This window comes from Bufo bufo, chromosome 4 (genome assembly GCF_905171765.1).
Source record: "Bufo bufo chromosome 4, aBufBuf1.1, whole genome shotgun sequence".
NCBI lineage: Eukaryota > Metazoa > Chordata > Amphibia > Anura > Bufonidae > Bufo > Bufo bufo.
This window is the reverse complement of record NC_053392.1, coordinates 340,465,739-340,483,959: the sequence shown is the minus strand read 5'-3', so window position 1 is coordinate 340,483,959 and position 18,221 is coordinate 340,465,739. Positions and strand designations below refer to the sequence as shown.

The 18,221-nt window shown below is 39.7% G+C and overlaps 1 protein-coding gene across 1 annotated transcript in view; it reads left to right on the top strand.

Annotated features, from left to right (window-relative positions):
• The window catches only part of LAMA4 (laminin subunit alpha 4), a 140,605-nt gene extending 122,701 nt beyond the window's left edge, over positions 1 to 17,904 (top strand). The window contains exons 31-40 of the mRNA XM_040428892.1: positions 2,887 to 3,045; positions 3,580 to 3,733; positions 4,596 to 4,789; positions 5,561 to 5,750; positions 8,770 to 8,925; positions 9,989 to 10,148; positions 11,454 to 11,584; positions 11,669 to 11,762; positions 14,173 to 14,292; positions 17,725 to 17,904. Coding sequence (XP_040284826.1) covers positions 2,887 to 3,045; positions 3,580 to 3,733; positions 4,596 to 4,789; positions 5,561 to 5,750; positions 8,770 to 8,925; positions 9,989 to 10,148; positions 11,454 to 11,584; positions 11,669 to 11,762; positions 14,173 to 14,292; positions 17,725 to 17,870 — 1,504 coding nt within the window. The 3' untranslated portion in view covers positions 17,871 to 17,904. The remainder of the gene's footprint in view (positions 1 to 2,886; positions 3,046 to 3,579; positions 3,734 to 4,595; positions 4,790 to 5,560; positions 5,751 to 8,769; positions 8,926 to 9,988; positions 10,149 to 11,453; positions 11,585 to 11,668; positions 11,763 to 14,172; positions 14,293 to 17,724) is intronic.
• The last annotated feature ends 317 nt before the right edge of the window (positions 17,905 to 18,221 follow it).

Here is an 18,221-nt window from a genome sequence, read left to right as displayed (position 1 = left end):
AAACTAGAGTAAGCCGTGTAAGCGACGCTGAATCCGGTTATGACATTTTTATCTTCATACTCACTTTCATTTCGATGCTGTGCTCCAACAAACCAGCAGTAAAATGTACTGAGAGGACTCCCACGCTCTTGCACATAATGGAGAGGACTCAAAGAGGAGTCCTGTCAATGCATTTTACTGCTGGTTTGTCATTGTTATCCATTCCCTCAGCAACACATAGATCTGAGAAACCAAATGGCTTTGAGGTCTAATTGCATGCAAAACAGTAGCTCTGAACATTGTTAAATTTCAAAAGAACTATTTTGTTAGATACAATATATTAGTTTGTTAGATCTCGAATGATTTAGAAAAAAGGTTTGCATATTAAAGGGGTTGTCTGTGACGAGATTCACCTTTTTACTAATAAAGATTTTTTTTGGGGTTTTCAAAATAAAACCTTTGAGCTGCTTAACACAATATAAAATAAGCCATGCTAAGGCTACTTTCACACTAGCGGCAGGACGGATCCGACAGGCGGTTCACCCTGTCGGATCCGTCCTGCCGCTATTTCGCCTTGCCGCCGGACTGCCGCTCCATCCCACTCACTATAATGGGGATGGGGGCGGAGCTACGGCAGTGCACAGCGAGAAGCCGCCGGACTAAAAGTACTGCATGTCTGACTTTTTAGTCCGGCGGCCTCTCGCCGCGCACTGCCGTGCTGCGCCGGAGCTCTGCCCTCGTCCCCATTATAGTGGGGACGGAGCGGCAGTCCGGCGGCACGGCAAAATAGCGGCAGGACGGATCCGACAGGGTGAACAGCTTGTCGGATCCGTCCTGCCGCTAGTGTGAAAGTACCCTTAAAGGGGTTGTGCTTCCTGTTCATTACACTACACATCATCTCTTCTGGAGCAGTGGTATAGTGTAATTATTTCTTTATTTTATGCCCTCATATAGCGATAACATATTCCGCAGCGCTTTACAGACTTTAGCATCACGCTGTCCCCTATGGGGCTCACAATCTAAGTTCCCTATCAGTAAGTCTTTGGAGTGTGGGAGGAAACCGGAGTACCCGGTGGAAACCCACACAAACACAGGGAGAACATATAAACTCCATTCAGATATTGTCCTTGTTCAGTTTCGAACCCCAGCTTTGCAAGGAACCATGAACAGGAAGCAGCGCTCGCATGGAGCTCTGCTTCCTCTTCAAATAGCTGATTGGTGGGGGTGCCATCAGATATTGATGACCTATCCCTTTAATCTCCTGTCTCTCCAATACCAGCAGTCCATGGTTCTCTTGCCAGTCTGTGTTTCCATTGACTGAAGCTGTAATATGCCATATGGCACATGACTAATTCAGCCAATCACAGGAAACAGCTGCAGTCAGAAATAATCATTTTATGTGGGCCATAAATGTCCTACGGCAGTCAAGGACAGTGACTCAAATGTCACTGTACTTTGAAAAAACTTTTGCAATGTAGACCTCCGGAACCATTTTTTTTATTATTCTTGATTTATATATATTTTGGTCAAAAAAAGACATTTTTGCAATAGGTTTTTAGTAAGGTTTTAATTTGAGTATATTCAGCTTAGACATTTCTGGTTACAGAGGGACTGGAGTAGGGGATGTCAAATGAGCTCTCTGAGGTATTTATTAGAAAAATATTTAGCCTAAAATACATCTAAATAAATAATTTAAAAAAAAAAGGATCCAGGGGTGTCCACAGCCTTTGACTCTCCCTCACATCTTCTAACCCAGGTCTGCCACCTTTTCTCCTCCTGACATGACATGTAAAAAAATACTGAATAATCTTGGTTAGTAGGAACAGCAATCTTTGAAACAGGTAGGCTTTTGTTTCAGAAATATCAAAAGGACATAGTACCACTCTAACACCTAGAAGGTACACAGTGCAGGAACCTTTTCAACCATTATAAGTCCTTCATCAGGATCCTGTGGAAATCAGATCCAAGACTATCACTAAAGCATGGTAATACTAGCCTACACAAACAGATTCTGCATTACAGTTTTTTACTAAATATGCTCCACAGTTAGCTTTGGAGTTTCTTTCATCATTTATCTGGTCTAAATCTGCATACTGTTGCTACTTTAATACTTACAAAGCAAAAAAAATATTTTTACACTATTTTTACAGTGAGCTGTGGATAGAAAAATACAGTAACTACAATTTATTAGGGTTAAATTTTATTTTGATATTTGTAATGTTGGTTAGTGTTGAGCACGAATATTTGAAAAGCAATTTTTTATCTCGAATATCGCCACTTCGAGAACTCGTGAATATTTCGAATATAGTGCTATATATTATTTTTTAGAATATTCGTCATGATTCCTCCCTGCTTCTTGCTTGTGGCCCAATGAGTCATTGGCCCACAAGCAATTTAATCAGGGAGGAATCATGACTTCAGATGGAAAAAAATGACGAATAGTGAAAAAAAAACAATATATAGCACTATTGCTATATATTCGTTTTTTAGAATATTCGTCATTGAAGAATATTCTAAAAAGACGAATATATAGCAATAGTGCTATATATTCGTTTTTTAGAATATTCGTCATTTTTTTCCATCTGAAGTGAACAGTCATTGGCCCACAAGCAACTCAGATGGAAAAAAATTACGAATACTTTAAAAACGAATATATAGCACTATATTCTATTGTGCTATATATTCGTTTTTAACCCACACCTGTATTGATTGCGTAATATTCGCATATTATGCGATCTTTACCTTGCCGATTATCGAGAAAAAAAAAAGTGTATAATAAAACGAATATTCGAATTTGCGAATATACGACGAATATTCTACAAAATATTTGCGAAATATCACGAATCCGAATATGACCCCTGCCACTTATCTCCAATTCCAATTAACAAAATGTATTTGTTCCTGTAGTTATCATCTGCTAGTAGATGAGACAGACATCAGTTCCCAGGACCAGGACAAAAAGGACATAAACCTCCCAGTTGCAAGAAAGTTCTACTTCGGTGGCTCTCCAAATGGTGTGTCACAAGCTAATTTTTCAGGATGCATTAGCAATGCATATTTCTCCAGGTATGTTATTTACTGCTTAAAAATGGTTAGCATTCATACATAAATGTCTCTGACAACATTTGCAATAGACAATAGCTGACAGCCATCACTATAGGGCACTGAATATATATATATATATATATATATATATATACAGCTCCTCCTGGAAGCTTTAAAGATTCATATGCAGTGAGCTCCCTCGAGTGGTGGCTGTAAAAGCCACTAGAATTTTATCATTTTAATCTTGCTTAGAATAATCTCTATGCCACTCTAGACAACCAGGAATGTATTATCAAAGACCACAAGTTATGGGGGTATTCTGATAGTGCTATCATTATGTCTGCATAATATTTGTGCACAGTATAGCAGCATTATCTATTTATACAGTATGGCAGCAGTCTTTATTTGTACCGAGAAACTGTATTGTGCCATTAGTTCTGTGTGCAGTATGGCGGAATGGTGTATATGTTATACTATGTTATATAATTAAATTTAACTCAATCAGTAGTGTCATGCATGTGGTCACAAAATGTATTTGTCTCTGCTGTGCCATAGAATTGACAGAGATGTGGAAGTTGAAGATTTTCAGAAATATACAGAAAAGGTTCAAGTGTCTTTGTACGGGTGTCCTGTTGAGGCACCCCCAATTGCTCTGACCCATAAACGTGGCAAAAACTCTTCAAAACCAAAAGGAAAACAAAAGCATAGAGTAAGTAATACAAACTGCTATACGTGAATTTGCAATATACAGTATAGCAATCACCTCACGGAGTGTGTTTGTAAGAAAACAAAAAATGTCATATAACGGTATTTCATAGATTAAGATGGTTTTGCAGGTTTTAAAATGAAAGGAAAATAGCAAACAATCATTTACTAATCATTTAAATCCCCCACCCTCCTGCACCAACAGTTTTGCAGTCCTTCACAGGTCTTTGTATATAGAGCTGAAATGATAGATAGTATATTTTTCTGTGGCCAGTGCCACATTGTGAATGCACATCATGCAGGACCACAGATCTATAGGCAGAAGAGAACTAAGGATAACACATGTCTTACTAAAGGCCCAGTTATTACCATGATTTGCTTGCTTTCGAGCCATCAAAATAATAAATGGCCAGCGGGAAAGCAGGAAAGGATAAGCAAGAAAACTATTGTATATAATTGATCTTGGACTATTATACCAAAGTAAAAGTTATCATTATGGTGCAGAAGAAATGTCCAACGCTAGGCAACAGTAATACTCCTTACCAGACTAGGAGAAAACTACTGAAGATGGAAAATCTTTTTATATACAATGCCTGTATCACAATACATGATGACCTTGATATCGGCCCAGATATCTTGTAATACAGATCTTGCAAAAATGCAATCCAGGATCAACTTGCTTGGGGGTGTACCTCCTTCAAGTCACCACTGTAAAGAAGATAAGGATATCCCCTAGTCTTTATAGCCTTAGAAATGCCAGTGTTCTATAAATGAGTAATGCCAGTAATGTTATAAATGGTTCTAAATTAGTTACTCATTTTTACACATATATTAACTTTCTACTATTTTTGTTTATATGAACCCAGATTGGAAAACATAAAGCAGATCCTTCACACAGCATTATTGGTAGTAAGAACATAAAGAAAGAGGAGGAACCAGATGTTGTCTCTCAATGTTCATCACCAAGCAGACCAAGAGCAGTCAGAAATGCTTATTTGTATGGTGGAACTGCTAACAGCCGGCATGAATTCAAACACATTCCTAAACAATTCAATGAAAAGTAAGTTGTTGACCTTTTACCATGGAGACCACACTTGTGTCAGGCAAGAAGACTGGCTTATCGATTACATCAGATAAGGGACTGCCCATGAGTAGTGTAAAACAGCCCATCCTAGAGTGTGAATAAGATGGATTGTGTCCAGCTTTCCAAATATGTGTGTTGGCAGGGGCAGTGCCTCACTTCATTACACTGCGCTCCAATGCCTGAAATACAGTGGTGAGTGATACTGTCAGGCTACTCAGCCAGATGGCATCTCACACACAGGTTGGCTTCATTAATATTTACTGTAGAGCAGGAACTCTGCTGTACCATAGATAATAATGATGCAATTCTTTGTGTGACATGCTATCATGGCTGAGCATTCTCACAGAAACGGAGTGCAGGATCTCTGTTCCTGTCAGGCTGTTTGGTGATGATGGCATATTGCGCACAACTGGACCCAACCCATCCTATTTATATTCTTGGATGGGTTGCTAACTTCCATTTTAAATAGCTCCTGGAGAACCCTTTTAAGGACTCCAATTTCCTATTAAATAAATTCAACATAATAGCAAAATTCTTGACAGACTGCAATTTACAACACAAGTTGGTGGCTGCATATAGATTTATATATGATAGACATATCATGACACAATATCACAAAATCATCTTATTGTTTTTTGTTTTTTTTATGCTGGTCATAGCGCGCCATAAATCTCACATTATGTTGATTTACATCTATATACTAGTTACAAATTTTGATGTGATAATGCTTATTTATATATCTGGCAGGTCTGAATTAACTTTCCGCTTTCGGACACATTCATCACATGGAATGATCTTCTATTTGTCAGATGAAGATGAAAACAACTTTATAACTCTTTTCCTTGCTTCTGGCCAACTACATTTTAAGTTCAATGTTGGTGAACAAAAGCTGACAATTAAGAGCCAAGAGAAGTATAACGATGGCATATGGCACACGGTATGTTCTAATCACTTGAAAAGCCAATTGATTTTAACTAGTCCAGCAGTATTACATTAGTTATAAACTAAAAGGGTAAGAGAAAAACATGAACTAGAACAACAGGCATCTTTATTTGCATCTGTTGCAAAAACAGACAACTCAAAAATTTAAACAACTGAAAATGAATAGAGGTAATTTACAAAGGCTTTATGCCAAGTTATTGGCTTTAAAAAGTCACAAAATTTGGTGCAAGTGATATTTTGCACAAAACCTTTACAACTATTTATGTTTTATGCCACTCTCAACTATTTTTAAAAAAGTAGGCAGGACTTAATAAAGGGGTCAGGTTCACCGCAACCCAACAAATATAATATAACTTACATCAGAAAAAATTATAACTACTAGTCCCTAGCCAACATAGGTTTTAGTTCTTGGTGCATGAACATCACAGATATGACAATTACATTGCTTTACAGATGAGCGGAATCTATTCTAAACTAATTAGATTTGTTATGAATTTCACACAAAATTGTCTGCCAAAAAATCTGAAGCATTTTGATTCATTTTAGATGAATCGAGTAAAAACGGCGCACGCCACCATTTGAGGCTACTTTCACACCTGCGTTTAGGTGCGGATCAGTCTGGTATCTGCACAGACGGATCCGCACCTATAATGCAAACGCTTGGATCCCTTCAGAACGGATCCGTTTGCATTACCATGAACCAAATATATATTTTTTTAAATACATTTTTTTTTTTGTTCATGATAATGCAAACGGATCCGTTTTGACTTACATTGAAAGTCAATGGGAGGCGGATCCGTTTTCAATTGCACCATATTGTGTCAGTAAAAGTTACATTGTAAGTCAGGACGGATCCGTTTGGCTCAGTTTCATCAGACGGACATCAAAATGCTGCAAGCAGCGTTTTGGTGTCCGCCTCCAGAGCGGAATGGAGGCTGAACGGAGGCAAACTGATGCATTCTGAACGGATCCTTATCCATTCAGAATGCATTGGGGCTAAACTGATCCGTTTTGGGCCGCTTGTGAGAGCCTTGAAACGGATCTCACAGGCGGACCCAGAAACGCCAGTGTGAAAGTAGCCTTACTGTAAGAATTGGTGAGTGAAACAGGAGGGGAAAGAAAATGAAGGATCACATGACACTGGGAGGAAGTGGGGGGGAAGGGCTTGCACTGATGGCTCAAAGGCTGAGTCACAGCCGGATCAACCAATCAGAGGGCATTATGCAGGCAGGTCCTTCTGCTCAGATGGAAGAAATTCCATTCTATTGCTAGCTAGGCTTGTGATAGGATGTGTTGCGGCAGTGTCTGACAAAATACAATTGTAGACACAAGCCAGTTATTAGAAAAATTATATGGGCACTATAGGGAGATATAATTGTGTAGATTTTAGTGTTTTATCAGGGAAAGCTTAGCATAGAGAATAAGTTTCACACAGCTTGCTGGCAGGTTCTGCATTAGAAAACCAGCCAGCCAGTGTTTTTTGTAAACAATAAAAAATAAAAATTAATAGTATGTATTTGCTGAAAACACTGAGGAATTGCCCCCTTTAATTAAAAAAAGTTTCAATTTACCATTTGTAAATGGGCATTTCAACAGATGATTGCAGTGCATTATACCCGTGTTATTGAACGCATTGTATATTACTGTAGGATACCATTCATTGTTATAGCGAAAGCATTTTACTGCAATAATACCACTATTATATCTGTGTTATTAAAAGTGTTGTATATGACTGCAAGATACCATTCAGTGTTACAGCAAACACATTTTACTGCAGTAACCCCATTATTATACCCATGTTATTGAACGTGTTGTATGTTAGCGAAATGGGGGTCCGACACTCGGGATCCCCATCTATCAGCTGTTTGAGAATACCCTGGTGTTACTGTTAGCACAAAGGCCTTCTTGCTGCTTACCCTAAGCCAGTGACGTCATGACCATCGATCACATGGCCTAGCCACAGTGCAGGTCATTGTGAAGTTGCATGGATCAAATGCTCAGGAACCTAGTCATGTGACACTCCACTTCTGAAAATCTAGCATTGATGTCCTAGCACTAAATGTCCTTTACCAGGTTTCCAGCCTGGACTATGGTCAGGACATCACTTCCACTATGGATGGGGCAATAACCATTTCTGTCTGTGGCACATCCGCAAACTCCTGTGCATGGGATACCAATGAGCAATAAAATACAAAACCAGAAAACGGTTATACAGCACAAGTAAAACACACGTGTGAAAAATGAATAGCTCCTAGATGGGACAAACCCAGGCACTCAGCATATACCAAGATATAATACAAAAAATATATATATATATATACGAAAATATATCTTTATTGAAGTCGATAAAACAAATAGATACATAAATTGGCAAAGACAAACACAACCACGTGGAGAATGCACACAACACATCAGGACATCAAGTTATAACATTACAAGTAGTTGTAGAGGTGGGATGGAAAAACAAGTATAAATAAATACAAAATCAAACCATGTGGCTCCCCCACCTAGATACAAAACCATGATTCACAACATATACACAATACAGATCCGGCTAGTGTCTTTGCCAATTTATGTATCTATTTCAATAAAGATATATTTTCGAGATGTATATATATTTTTTGTATTATATCTTGGTATATGCTGAGTGCCTGGGTTTTTCCCATCTAGGAGCTAAACTCCTGTACATGTGGCTAGGTCATCAATATCATATCAGTGTGAGTCTGGATCACTTGAATGGGATAAACTGTTGTAACAACACTGCACCCCCACTACAATGTAAAAAGAGTGCAGGTAAATATTGAAGAGTGCACAGCTCTTGCACTAGAACTGCAGATCCTTCAAACAGCTGATCGATGGGGCTGCCAAGAGTATGACCTCCACCAATCTGAAATTGATGACCTATCCTGAGAACAGATCATTAGTTTCATGAAACAGGAATAATCTTTTAATCTAATCATAATGTATGTTACTCATCTTACTAATAAGCTCTCTTGTGCCATGTTTATTGCTAGGTAATATGTGTCCGTGATATGAACAAGGGTAAGCTAATAATCGATGGTCTACGAGTGCTTGAAGAAAGACTTCCTGCTAGTGATGATGTTTGGAATGTTACAGCACCTCTTTACATAGGCGGTGTAGCTCCTGAGAAAGCTATGAAGAATGTACAGGTACACTCCAACAGAGACCTTTGGGTTCTCCTGGCTTGCTTTATTTTGATTGTATCAAACTAGATGTGCATTTACAAGGACCTATTTGAGCCTGGATTGAGACGATCAACAATACAACAAGTTTATTGGCACTTGTTTCAAGTGTCTTTTACATGGTCTGAAACACATTGTAGAGATGCGCAGGCAATTCATAATTATTTTTGCAGGATTTGTTTGTATGCCAGCAGATCGGTGCCATGTTTACTTGTGCCACTAATCAGGAATAAGAGTTCTTATGAGTACTTGTTATGAACACTTATTTGTCCACTTATCTACCCATGTCAAAGGACTGTAATGTTCCCTACGATATATCATCTGATTATAACTAGCATACTAGTACATAGCATAATGCACACACTAAAGGCCCCATTACATGAGCCAATGATCAGGGTAATTTTTGAGAAAAGGCATTCCTAGGAATGCTCGTTCACAATAACTGCCCTGTGTAAAGGTGCTGCCGATCAGCCGATGAATGAGTGGGCGCTTGTTCATTGACTGAAAACATATCTGATGCAGTCACCCTAATTATGGTCTCTGGGCAGAAGATCATACAGTCCAAACAGCAATCTGCTGCCCAAAAAAAATGTGTGTGAGTGATCACTCTAGAGATTGCTCATCCCCATACAGAGAATATGATTGCTGCATTTAACTGCAGCTCTCACCTCATATAAGGAGAAGGTAATTGTCAGGAAGGAACATATCGTTCCTGATGATTGCCTGCTGTGTCGCCCTGTGTAAAGGGGTCTATAGAGTGTCATAATTAGGAGGTAGTGGAAGAATGTTCTGTTTTTCCTACAAAAATTTGCGTCCATGATTTTAAACTGATAATAGTTTTTCTTAAGATGATCGGAAAAAATACAGTAAAACTGATTAAAAAGTAAAATAAAGTATATATGTATTTAAACAAAATGAAAGAGATTTTTGAGAACATATTTGCTAAACATGATGTCAAGCTAAAGCAATGTATGCAATTATGCATTAATACTTGTAAAGTTTCATATAATTACGTTTCATTTTCCCTTAGATCAATTCAGTGTACAGTTTCAATGGCTGCCTTGGAGACCTGCAGCTCAATGGGCGCTCTGTTACTACTCCATCCCAGACATTCAGTGTGACACCCTGTTTTGAAGGCCCCATGGAATCCGGAACCTATATTTCTTCAGAAGGAGGATATGTCATTCTAGGTAACGACCTAATGAATTGAGACACTGTGTTATACAGCAGTTAGGCCCTGTCTGGTCTGCCTAAACAAACGCATTTCTTTAACAAGAACATGTGAGTCAATATGGCATGGCACATACCTGACTGTCATAACATCTGATACCACCAAGACCATTGAAGCATGAACACTGGTAGTGCATTAAGTGAACAGTACTAGTTCATGTGTAGACAAAACAGAAGTAGCGCTGCCCTAAAAAACATGGATTATCTTTATGCCATATATCACATTTTGAAGAATCAAAGGAAAAGACATTGGGCACATTTATGAAACTGATTAAAAGGAAAACTCTCTTTGTTGTCCATAGCAACTAATCACTGAGGCATACTTGGCATTTCTGGGGCCCCAAGCAAACTTAGGCCTCTGTCACACTGCTAAGCACTGCCTTGTAGCACCAGTAAGCCTCGTCATGGAGCACGGGTAATCTCCACCTTATCACACCTCCCACAGAACACTGTGTGAGGGGCACATACGTAGCTACCATAGTGGGGCGGATTGACATTTCTGGAGTCCCATGAAAAGTTAAGTTTGAGGGCCCTAGTACAATACCATCTTATGTGACCCTCACACAGTATGATGCCTCCCTATGTGCTTGCAATACAGTATAATGATCTTCAACACAAAATGATGCTCCTTATATGCCCCACAATTCAATATAGTGCCCCGAACACAGAAAAATGTCCCATTATATGCCCCCCAACACATTATGGTGCCTTCTTACATAATGCAATACCCCTTTTGTGTCTCCAAAATGAATACTTACTGTACCTAGTCACTTTCCCACGAATGAAACAGATCTCTCGCTGCAGATCTGGTTCGGTCTGCCTGACAACTAGACAGCAGGTGCAAGGACGTCACTTCATTATGCCTGCCAGTCACAGGTTAAATGGGGGTGCAGAGAGCCGACCCCCTGATTCACCCTTGTATTCAACTGTATTTGTGTCCTAAGAATGTGGATGCAGGTGAAATAGGTGCCCTGGCAACCAGGGGACAGCAGGGGGTCTCCCCCTGATCCCTGGGGCCAGATCCACCACTGATCACAGTGCAGCTCTCATTTCTTTTTAATATGTCCTTGAAAAATGAAACCTGCACTATGATTGGCTACGATGGGCAACAGAGAGTTTTTCTTTTGCACAGTTTTGATAAATCAAATTTCTTTACACATATACATTTATAAATGCATCTTTTTGAGACACAAAATGTTGATGGTTACAGAATGAATTGCCACCTATATATTTTAGCTGACTCTGCTGTGTTTTTTTCTTCATAGCGGAATCCTTCGATACCGGGGTAAAATTTGAGTTTGTAGTAGAAGTTCGTCCAAGGAGCAACTCTGGCATTTTATTCCACATTCAAAATACTTATGAAGAATATATAAATCTGCACATGAAGGATGGGCAGGTAATGATATTTTTTGTAAGAATAGGTTGTATTTGTATTGTTATTATATTACAGTCCAATTAATTATTTTAATATTTAATATAGGTTGTAGTGAAAGTGAAGTTTGCCAGTAAAGAGTTCTCTACACATGTCGTTCCGAAGCAGAGTCTCTGTGATGGACAATGGCATAGAATTGCAGGTTTGTAAAAAATAGCTTATCTTTACTCGGAATTTTACTACAAGTTGTCAAAATCACTGTAAAAATACCTCTTTCTATTCTCCTAAATGAACTAGGGCAGATCCACGTAAATGCCATCATGACTATGGTCAGGAGCATACACAATAAAAATCCCATAGAAGAAATCATTATAAAACCCATTCTTGTAAAATTCTTTTTATTAAAGTTTTTTAAAACAAATAAAACAAAAAATACTTTTCCATGATACAGAGAAAATATCAAATATAGGAGTTCAGACTTGATTACAGTCGCATAATAAACTTATATCGCCGAAGTTAACAAAAATGATAAGTGAGTTGAATAGTAACATAGAAAAGTCTAACAATAATATAAAGACAAATAACACATCAAAACAATGCAGAAACAGCCCTCAAGACTGAGAGCAATAGTAGGTACTGTTCAACCACTCATCCCATCTATAGTGGTATGTATGAAGTTTGTCCTGGACCCTTGCAATAGTTTGTTCGCATGAACAAGTGTTATTCACAGCCTGCCAGACTTCTTTTATATGGGGAGTGTCCACCGATTTCCAATGTCTCGTTATGACTAGTTTTGCCGCCATAACAATATGTGCGACTATTGACCTGAAATTGTTTGGCAGATCATCGAGTCCCAACAACAACAGAGCCAGCTGGGGAGTTAGGGTAACATGTAGTTTCAATACAGTGTATATGAGAGTTTCCGTAGCCTTCCATAAGGGTTTTATAGCGTCACATTCCCATAGTGTATGCAGGAGCGTCCCTTTATTTCCACACTGTCTCCAGCATCTATCAGTGGTGTCGGGAAAAATCAAATGAAGTTTACTTAGAGTGTGGTACCACCTAAGATATGTTTTATAAATCACTTCTTTATGGTTGGTGCTATGGAAAAATATATGGATATTAGCAAAGGAAGCATGCCAATCTGACAGCTCTATTTTAATATGTAGATCTTGTTCCCATTTGAGTATGTGACTGTTAGTAGAGGAGTTAAGGGGATCTGTTAATTGTGTGTAAAATGTAGAGATACCTCTCTTCTTTTTAAATAAATTAGCAATTGTGACCATGTGGGGAAGTTGTACCTTTTCCTTTATCAAGCGTTTATTGATAAAGTCTCTGATGTTGAGGAATCTATAAAAGTCGTCTCTTCCAAGACCAAATTTGGCTTTAAGTTGTGAAAAAGAAGAGAGCTTCCCATCTATAAAAAAGTCCTGAAGGGACTTGACTCCCAATGTGTTCCATTCTTGGACAGGGATCATGGCTACTTGATCTTGTAGGAATTCCAACGTGCAATCAGATAGAGGCGAATGGAGTTTCCCTTTCCTCAATTTAAGGAAAGATTTCCATATTTCGTCAGAGACCTTAACTACATTAATATAAGAAGGGGGGGGAGGGAGACCTAAAATGGGTGTCAAAAGTCTGGTTTTCAATGTGTTGAGACCACAGATATGTTTCTCAATCTGGACCCATAATTTCTCCGGATTATTCGACCACCAATGGGATAGTTGGTCCAATATGGCTGAGAAATAATAATACTTTAAATGAGGAACCCCCAGTCCACCCTTCTTCTGATGTCTGATAATGGTCTTAAAGGCCACTCTAGATTTTTTGTGATCCCATATAAATAACCTCAGTCTGGAATTCAGTGATGCGAAAAACGAGTCAGGAATTTCAATTGGCAGCGACCTGAAGAGGTACAGAAGCCTCGGCAGAAGCAACATTTTGTATGCTGCTATTCTGCCTAGCCAGGAAATCGTATTCTTTGAGAAGTCAGCCATGTCTTTGCTCATGTCCGAGGCTAGTTTGGGGTAATTATTCTCAAACAGTTTTGAGGAGGGATGTGACACCTGTATGCCCAGGTAGGTAATTTCTGATTTCTGCCAGTCGAGTTTGAATTTTTGTTTGAGATTATGCAAAGGTGTCGGATTGATATTAAGAGGAAGAGCCTGAGATTTGTCTTGATTTATTTTATAAAACCCATTCTTGATGCTATTTCATACACCTACCCAAATTATAGGATGAGACGGCCTGATCTAGTGCTTGTTCCCCTTATACCCTACAGCAGTATGAGCATAAAACTAGTTTGCTTCTGCCACGTTGGCTAACACTGTAGTTCCTGTGGATAGAGGGACAGATTGTCCATAGGGACGGTGGGTATTTATAGCACCAACCTGAGCCAAAGTGCCTAAAGGCTGCCTCTATGGAATATACACACTTGAGCGGAAGGTATGTGTAGCAGCATCTTCAATCCCATACATGATGGATACTTATTATCTAATATGTCTTCATTTTGATTTTCTGCAAGTAAAATAATGTATGTCATAATAATAATGATATATACTGTAGATATAATTGTTTACAATAGATACTAATCTCCTTATGTATTCTTACAGTTATAAGGGATGCAAATGTGGTGCAACTGGATGTGGATTCTGAGATAAACCATGTTGTTGGACCTCTAAACAGAAAGCTAGTCAACCTTAAAGAGCCTGTGTTTGTTGGTGGTGTGCCAGGTATATACATTTATATGATAATGTTCTCTTAAAGTGTACATACACTTATATATAAAGTATATTAAAAGCTACTGCAAATGCTTTAAAAAGATTTTTCTAATATACGTATTTTTTTAAGTTCAGGTGCATATAGCACTTGCGTACACTGCTGTGTATGGGAGTATGGATTTCCCTGCAGTCACACTGAGCGCTGTACCTACAGGAGCTCCATAGCACATCACTGCTCCTGTCTGTACCAGCACTGCTCTCCTAAAGCATACATGAGCTACTGGCTATACTGAGGCCCTGCCGTGCTAGACCCTGCACGCTTTAGCAGAACGGAACAAGCAGGCATAGAGCAGGAGCTCAGCATAGCACTTCGCTCCTCTGCCTGTGCCCGCTCTGTGAAAGCCTGGCATTGCACATCTATGCCAGGCTTTAGGATAGCAGCACAGGTACACAGGAGCAGTGATGTACGAGAGTATGGATTGCAAAGCTCTATAGTAGTGTTGATCGCGATTTTTTTATCGCAAATATCGGCACTTCAAGAATTCGCAAAGATGTAGAATATAGAGCTATATCTTCGTAATTGCGAATATTCTAGATATTTTTTTCATCAGTACCCTCACTTCTTGCTTGTGGGCCAATGAGAAGGCAGCAATATCTTTTCTGAGCTTAGCAACATCCCTAGCAACCAATAGGAAAGTTGCCTACCCCTGACTATATAAGAACCTTCCCAGCAGCCATTTTCTACAGTTTTTTTGCAGTTCTGAGAGAGAGAGCAGTGTCATTGCTGTGCTCTGTGCTTTCATCTAGATCAATTACATTAGATAGTTAGTTAGTTAGCTCATATATATACAGTATAATACACAGGGGCGGATTAAGTGCATGATAGGCCCGAGGCTGTCTACCCAACTTGGGCCCCTCCCTCCCTCTATTTTAGTTTAGTTTATTTTTTGTATGAAGAGGCTGCGGTGCTTCATGAGCGCCACAGTCTCTTCATAGGCCATATGACATCTTCAGACTAAAAAAAATACCCCAAATTGGGTCCTAAACTGAAAAATTTGGTTGCCAAATTTAAAATACATATTCTTATAATAAAAAAGACATGGAGGAGAATACAGCACCACATACCTCTTACATCCAGTGACATCTCCTGTCATGTAGACCTTTTCTTTCCTCTTCTCCTCCATTTGACCCAGACCACCATGGCAAATTCTTTCAGCCACATCTCATCTCTACAGTTTGTAACACAGACACGTTAGATTTCTCAATTTTTCCATCAACCTCCTCATCCTGGTGTCCTCACAGTGTCATCCTGCTGCCACCCCCAATACTGTGCCCGTTTTGCTCCCCAATGCCCCAGGTACTATACTGCTGAAAAAATAGTGACCCTAATAGACATAATTGGAGCCATTTATCAAACTGGTGTAAAGTAGAACTGGATTTCCAAAAGATCTGTCAAATATGAAAGGTGGAATCTGATTGGTTGCTATGGGCAACTAAGCCAGTTCTGCTTTACATCAGTTTAATAAATTACCCCAAATGTTCCTATAGTGTCCACAGCAGCTATAATGTCCCCTAGAGTTCCCCGAGTAATAATACCACCCTCTATTGTGCTCCAGGCAATAATCCTTGTATAGTGTCCCCAAAAATAATAGAATTGCCCCTACAGTGCCTCCCCAATAGCAACACCCCCATATAGTAGTTTGCCCCCACACAGTAATTTCCCCTACATAGTAATTTGCCCCACACTGCCCCTACATAGTAATTTCCACCACACTGCCCCCACATAGTAATTTCCCCCACACTGCCCCACATAGTAATTTGCCCCCACATAGCAATTTCCCCACACTGGCCCCACATAGCAATTTCCCCACTCTGTCCCAACATAGCAATTTCCCCACACTGCCCCCACACAATAGTTTTCCCCACACAATCGTTTCCCCCACACTGCCCCACATAGTATTTGCCCCAACATAGCAATTTCCCCACACTGTCCCTACATAGCAATTTCCCCACACTGTCCCCACATAGAAATTACCCCACACTGTCCCCACATAGAAATTACCCCACACTGTCCCCACATAGAAATTTCCCCCAAACTGCTCCCACACAATAGTTTCCCCCACACTGCCCCCACATAGTAATTTGTCCCCATAGAGCAATTTCCCCACACTGTCCCCACATAGCAATTTCCCCCACACAATAGTTTCCCCCACACTGCCCCCACATAGTATTTTGCCCCCACATAGTAATTTGCCCCCACACTGCCCCACATAGTAATTTGTCCCCACATAGCAATTTCCCCACACTGTCCCCACATAGAAATTACCTCACACTGTTCCCACATAGCAATTACCTCACACTGTCCCCACATAGCAATTTCCCCCACACTGCCCCCACACAATAGTTTCCCCCACACAGCCCCCACATAGTAATTTGCCCCCACACTGCCCCATATAGTAATTTGCCCCCACATAGTAGTCCCTCCCATAATAATTTGCCCACACACAGCCCCCACATTCCCCCCCATGTACTCGATGTCTCTTCCCTAATATGTCCTCCTGTGTGTGTGTCCCACATGTCCCCCAAAGTAGGCACATGAAATAAAAAAATGAAAAAAAATGAAAAGCTAAATATTCACCTATGTCCAGGGTCAGGTGCTTGCTCGCAGAGGAAGGCGGGATGAGGCAGGCGTGCACACGTCACAGTGCTGCGTCCTGGCACAGGCGCGCGATGACATCATCACGCACGCCTGCGCCGGGATTTCACTGCCACATAGGCCTCAGGCCTACTAGGCCTGAAGCCTATGGCGGTGATCGGCGAAGGGACAGGGAGCTATGCGCTTCCGTGCCCCGCCGCAGTATGTGGGCGTTCGGGTCGGCGTTGGGCCCCCCAGCGGTGCTGGGCCCGGGTCTGCCGACCCGAACGTCCCTATTGTAATCGGCCACTGATAATACAGATAGTCAGTGTATATTAGATAGTGATATAGTGTAGCTGATAGGTTCCAGTGTAGGGTGTTAGGTAGTGTGATAGGAATTACTGTACTCTGCAAACTTCTAGCAGCTTGAAAAATGTAGCAAAAGTGAGCCATGCCGGTATTGCACGCGCATATTACATTGCCAATTGCCGCAATAAATAAAATAATGACTGGAGATCACGAATTCTAGAATTTGCTAATTTATGGCGAATATTAGGCCATACAATTTGCTAAGTATCGCGAAAACGAATATTGCCTATGCTGCTCATCACTACTCTATAGGCACTTGAACTTTAGGTGCCTATATTGCATGGAAAATAAAAAAGTATATTGGAAAAAAAATATTTTACGGTATTTATAATAGGTTTTAATAAACATTATTTATAAGTTTAGGTACACTTTAACTAAGTCTCACTTTATGTTGTTGACTGAATATTTCCTGATATATTTTATTTTTTCCCCATTCTTAGATCCTTTGCTTGCACCAAGTTTGACTACAAGAAATTCATTCACGGGCTGCATCCGCAACTTCGTGATAGACAAGCGTCTAGTGAGCTTCAGTAAAGCATCTTTTGTCAATGGGGCAGTCAGCATCAATACTTGTCCTTTATTCTAAGTCACTATGTACAATAAAAGTTTGTATATGTTTACTTAAGATTATTTGTTTTACTACAAAAACTCATTGTTAAAAAGGGCCAAAACAGCTAATAAAACACCAAAGCTACAAAGTATAATACCTCAATCGTATTTCTATGGAAACCAAAGTATAACACCAAAATCCTACTAGTATGGACACCAAAGTATAACACCAAAATCCTACTAGTATGGAAACCAAAATTCAACAGCAAACTCTACTAGTATAGAAACCAAAATATAACACCTCAATACTACTAGAATGAAAACCAAAATAAAATACTTTGAACCTATTAGTATAGAAAGCAAAGTATAACACTTTAAACCTACTAGT